The following is a 6,000-nucleotide window of genomic DNA, read 5'->3' on the forward strand; positions in this document are numbered from 1 at the left end:
TTAAATTAAAGTTTGTGTTGCAATTTCTTTTTTCAAAATTCTAAACAAAATAATATGATTTTGATAAAATATAAAAAAAAAATTATAAAAAGAAGGAAGAGAAAAAAGAGCAATTTTTTTGCTTTATATAATTATAAATTCTGCTTTATATTAATATTTATTTAATTAAAATATCATTTAATTATAATGATGACCATTTATTACACGGATGAGTATAGTAGGGCAGTTTAAGAGAAGCAAAATTTTCTCCCACCCTTCAAATTTCCTCATAATTAATTAGAACTCTGAAAAGGTTTCCTCATAAGTGTTTCTCAGAATCTCGATTTGTTAGCTTGTAGATTATTGAACTAGGTCATGAATGGTGAAAATATTAAGACATTCGAATGAATAAATGTGTTTAATCGAATTAAGAGAGAAGAAATGGCTATAAAATGTAATATAGATTAAAATATTTTTGTAGCTATATATAGAGTTATTGTAGTATTTAATTTATGACAAAGAACTAAGAGAAAGTTCAAACTCATTTAAACTTGCATATTTTCTTAATAAAGTGATGCTCGGCTTTAAATACTTATAAAATGATTAATTGATGCAACAAAAGAAAGTTTAAATGATAGAAGAAACGAGTTGACATAATAAGGAGAAACAAATAGAGCGAATATTAATACTATAAAAATAAATATTCTAAAAAAAAAAAAAGCTTCCCCTTTTTTTTTCTTTCAAAAATACTAGTATAAAATCAAATTACATCGTAGTACTTATTGTTTCAACTAAAAAGTATTCCCTCCGTCCCGCTGTTCATGTCTCATATTCCTTTTCGGGTTGTCCCACCGATAATGACTCTTTTTATTTTAGACAATAATAAGGGCATACTTAAAAAAATTAACTCACTAATTGTAACACTAATAAACCCTTAATTATTTTCGAATTTCGACCCCCTAATTCATTTACCCTCTATTTTGATTCTCTCTCGGTTCCGCAGCCCCAGAAAACCCTAAAGGCTTCTCTCTCGAGAAGCTTCCACCCCTCTGCGTTCATCCTCTGCCTTTCCGCCTCTCGTCGCCTTTCTTGGGTGTAAGTCGCCGCCCCTCTGCATTCATCTCTCACCTTTTCTACCTCCACCATCACCCATTCCCGAATAATCCATGTGATGTAGATCCATCTGTAATCTGAAGCCCTCTCTCTTTCTCTTTCGTCTTTCGTCGAATAATACTCATCGTCTATTTTCTGAGGGATTTGACCGAATAGATGTCGAAATCCTACGGAGATAAATATGATTTCGAATGGATGGCTGAGTTGGAGGTTTGGACTGAAATGTTGGCGATTGAAGATGGATGCAGAGATCAGGTTCGCCGGGCTTTAGCCCAAGAAGGTAAACGGCCATTGATGCCCTCTAGCCCCTCTGTTGTGATGAACTCCGGTGAAGAACCGGTTTCGTCTTCAAACCCTAATTCTTACTCTGATTCTTTTTTTCTTTGTAAGGAAAATTGGCAACACAGCGAAATGAGCGACGGCGAGTTGAAGATGTTGAAGGTCCTGCTTTTTGCATATTTTCTGGTGAGATCTACCCTAATCTCTATTCTGGTATTGGTTGTTGTCGATCCCTTGTTCTTATGGTTTGGTTTAGGCTGTTGGATGTGGGATTTGCAGTGTTTGTACTATGTGGTATGTGTGTTTATGTGGTCTGAAATGATGAATTACTGCTCATATGTTATGTCCTTGTTGTATTTTAGAACTATGATTGAATTTACTGAAAATGAGATGAAAGATCCCTGATTCTTGATTGTTCCCCTGTTCTTATGATTTGGTTTCCATAGTTCAAGTTTGATTGGGTTGTTTGAGTTGTTGGTTGGCTGCTGTTTGTTGGTGTTATTGGTTGGCTGTTGTTAGAGTTTTTGCATTCATTCATAATGTAACCTTAATCACAGCTTTACAAAATGTAACCTTAACATTTTCGGCATTCCTTCATTCATAATGTAACCTTAATCACAGCTTTACAAAATGCAACCTTTACAAAATATACTTCTTAACATTTTCTGCATTCCTTAACATTTTCTGCATTTACAAAAACATTCAAACTTTTACAAAATGTACTTCTTGACCACATCTTCATTTTCAAAATATTTCCTTTTTCTTCAAAGGTCTACATTTTCAAAATGGATCCTTCTTGTTCACATTACTTCAATTCCTTGAATTTGAAGATGACGCACCATCATCTCAATTTCATCTGTGCATCCTGCATGCACTCCCAATTCCTTCATTAGTGTATTATTAATTGACAATGCTCCATTGCCAATTAGGTAGGATATGCACTCCCTAACAAGTTCACTTAGAACTTGGAGATTCAAGGGAAGCATATCCTGCCTAATTAATGCATCATTCCATAAATGAGGAATCTTGTAGTTATTCCTCCCTTTAACTTTCATAATTCCAACCATACAACTTTGCATGCTTAAAAACACTTTATTCAAAGTGTTTGGGCTTAACTCATTAAATGAATTAATGACAGCATTCACTAGATCATCCATATTTGTACAAACTAATTCAGTTTGTAGGCTCTGTATTGCCCTAAACCACCCCAGATCATTGATGTTTGTATCTGGGGAGTTTGGTGGTTGATGCACCAAATGAATGTCAAAGCCATCTGCTGAAGCTATTGCCCTGAAATCTGGGTCTGAGTCTTGAATGTGAGGCCTAACATTATCTTGCTGTATATAGATGGTTTTGCTAGCATTTGCTGGCCACTTTGCTTTAATAGCAGGAACAATCTGAATTAAAAAAAAAAAAAAAAGTATTCAAACTTTGAAACACATGCATAAACACTGCCATTTAAAAAAAAATCCATACATTGAGCAAGACATTGCATTAACTAAGCATATACTGAAATGAATTGAACTTGGTACATGTTATTGTTACATTTAGAGCATATTTCATTCACCATATGTACCTGGTTGATTAGGCAATCTTTCACTACTTGTTTGGTGATGCTTTGAATTGGTTTCCATTCCATTGTACCTGCAGCCCTATTCTTACTGTTTCTTTTGGCTGGCACCAATTCAGTGAATGGAAAATTTTCAATTTTTCCATCAAACAAGCGGCTACCATCAACCCCAAAAACTAGCCTACATACATCACACATGAACATCACATTGGTGATGAGCTTTTTTTTCTTGCATGTCCTGTGAGGTTCTATCTCTTCAGGAGTCAAATAGAACATTTGTGCACTTTTTGTGATATAGAACCATTTCTCATCAATGTGTACTGTTTTGTGCATGCTTTTAAATGTCAAACTCCTAAGAATCATGTCATATTCTAGAGCTTCTAAGGAAAACCGTAGCCTAAGCAACTTGTTTGGAGCTGTAAGATCGGATTTTATCGCATTTGAATGAGCCCTGATCAGTCCATATTTTATCCACCTGCCTACAGTGCTTTTACTGCATTTAATCCCACATGCTAGCCTTCTAATAGTAGATCTTTTTGACAAATCTAAGCTAGCAATCAAATGTAAATCAAATTCTACAAGTTTTCTCCTTGGTCTTAACATTTTCTTACTCAAAGAACTAATTACCTCACCACTTTCACTTTGTTTTTTTGCAGCTGCCCAAAGTTGACTAATCGTTCATCGCGAACAACTCCACTTTTGCACCGCAGCAGTTATCTTGCCTCTATCAGGTTTTCCACTTTTGCTTCCTTCAAGAAGGGATTGGATGGTGACAACTCTCTCAAAGGAAGAAAGATACTTCCTTCTAGGTATCTTGGAGCTTTTTTTTATTTTAGGAGTTGTGTAGGTTTTGAATGTTGTAGTTTCTACCCTATTTATAAAGGGATGTAGTTTCTGAACTTAGAAAAAAATGTGGAAAATTTGAAAATTCTGAAAATTACTATGAAAATTGCTCTTCCAGTTTACTCTTGAATTGTTGCGCCATTTTCTTTAGTTTTTTTTGGCAGATTTCAGTTTTATGCTTACTCGAAGAATGCTGGCATATTTGTGTTTTTTTGGTAGCTTTAAGTTTGTGATCAGTTTTTACAAGTTTCATTTTTTGGTATATTTCGAATTTTAAGAAATGATTAATTTACTTACAGATTATTAAAAATTAAATTAATAAAAAAAATAAGTCTTTTTTGATATTGATAAAATAGAAATAATTAGTTATTCCTTAATCACAAACTTAAACATGTGGACCACACTATTTATTCACCTAATTTGCTTCTCCTTAATCTCTGTGCTGAAAAATAATGAGACATGAATAGCGGGACAGAGGGCACTACAAAAAAACGCACGATTACCGACGGCAGAATGTTGTCGGTAATAAGGCACGACCGCCGATGAAAAACGCTACCGACGACGATCGGCCACCGCCGGCAACTTGCCATCGCTAATCGGCTCGTTGGTAACGCTATTACCGACGGCGATCGGCCGCCGCCGGCAATTAACGGCGGCGCCGCCGCCGGCATTTTCGCCGTTGAACGGCGGAGAGTTACCGGAAAATTACCGACGGCAAATGCCGTTGCTAATTAGCGGCGGCGCCACCGCCGTCGGTAATTTCCACCGGACGGCGGTGGCGCACACGCCAGAGTTAGTACCGAGGGCAATATGTTGTCGCTAATTACCGACGACATTTTGCCCTCGGTAATATTTTTTAATTTATTTTTTATTTTATTTTATTTATTTTATTGTATATTCACAATTTATTTTCGTATTTATACAATATTGCATAATTTAGACGAACTTTCCAGTCGGTCACCCATCTTAGTTGTGCTCTAAGTCAAGCACGCTTAACCTTGAAGTTCTTTTCGAATGGTCACCAGTACAGAACACTCGTATTATTGATATATATATATATATATATATATATATAGTATCTATTAATTCATTTAAAGTCTACTTCAATATACAATATCATATATATTCATAACCTTAGAATATGTCGAGATGATATACAAAAAATGTTGTTAATTACGGATTGGGCTTGTTTCCGTTATTATTTTTATGTCGGAAAAATATTTATTTATTAATTTATTATTAATTTTTAATTTTTTTAATCAATCTAGTTTATACACCATAAGTATTTTATCAATCTAGTAAGAATCTTGAATTCTTACTAGGAATATTATCTTAGATTAGTGATGAGTGATGTGTGAATCTTGAATTAACATTCTTAAGTTATAATTATAAGATTCTTACTAAGAATCTTGAATTCTTAGTAATAATATTAGATTAGTGATGATTGATGAGTGAATCACTAATCAAATTAACATTCTTAAGTTATAATTATAAGATTCTTACTAAGAATCTTGAATTCTTAGTAATAATATTAGATTAGTGATGATTGATGAGTGAATCACTAATCAAATTAACATTCTTAAGTTATAATTATAAGATTCTTACTAAGAATCTTGAATTCTTAGTAATAATATTAGATTAGTGATGATTGATGAGTGAATCACTAATCAAATTAACATTCTTACGTTATAATTATAAGATTCTTACTAACAATCTTGAATGCTTAGTAATAATATAAGATTAGTGATGATTGATGAGTGAATCACAAATCAAATTAACATTCTTAAGTTATAATTATAAGATTTTTACTAAGAATCTTGAATTTTTAGTAATAATCTTAGATTAGTGATGATTGATGAGTGAATCACTAATCAAATTAACACTCTTAAGTTATAATTATAAGTTTCTTACTAAGAATCTTGAATTCTTAGTAATAATCTTAGATTAGTAATAATCAATGTTTAAATTTTCACTTGTATTTCAATATATATTTAATTTTAATATTTTTGTATTATTATCTTTGACCAACTTATTAGATGATAAATGAAAAAAAATAAAAAATAAAAAAGGTAGATAAAAATAAAAATTAATTACCGACGGCAAATGTCGTCGGTAATTAACATTTGCCGTCGGTAATTAGCGGCGGCGCCACCGCCGTCGGTAATTTTCACCGGACGGCGGCCGGATGTCATCGGCGGTGGTGATTAGCGGCAGCC

At 33.4% G+C, this 6,000-nt stretch overlaps 1 protein-coding gene across 1 annotated transcript; it reads right to left on the reverse strand.

Annotated features, from left to right (window-relative positions):
- Positions 1-2,171: 2,171 nt before the first annotated feature.
- Positions 2,172-3,544, reverse strand: LOC131009674 (uncharacterized). Its single transcript, XM_057937085.1, has 2 exons — positions 2,948-3,544; positions 2,172-2,768 (listed from the first exon to the last, which is right to left on the reverse strand). The coding sequence occupies exons 1-2, from the start codon at positions 3,542-3,544 to the stop codon at positions 2,172-2,174; spliced, it is 1,194 nt and encodes a 397-aa protein (XP_057793068.1).
- Between the last annotated feature and the right edge of the window lie 2,456 nt (positions 3,545-6,000).

This window comes from Salvia miltiorrhiza, chromosome 2, assembly GCF_028751815.1.
Source record: "Salvia miltiorrhiza cultivar Shanhuang (shh) chromosome 2, IMPLAD_Smil_shh, whole genome shotgun sequence".
Lineage (NCBI taxonomy): Eukaryota > Viridiplantae > Streptophyta > Magnoliopsida > Lamiales > Lamiaceae > Salvia > Salvia miltiorrhiza.

What these genes read in the sequence shown, in the direction of transcription:
- LOC131009674 (XM_057937085.1), bottom strand. Translation starts at nt 3,544, where the DNA reads ATGTTAAGACCAAGGAGAAAACTTGTAGAATTTGATTTACATTTGATT. An exon ending in AAGATTGCCTAATCAACCAG is followed by an intron (nt 2,769 to 2,947) that starts GTACATATGGTG and finishes TTTTTAATTCAG; the next exon opens with ATTGTTCCTGCTATTAAAGC.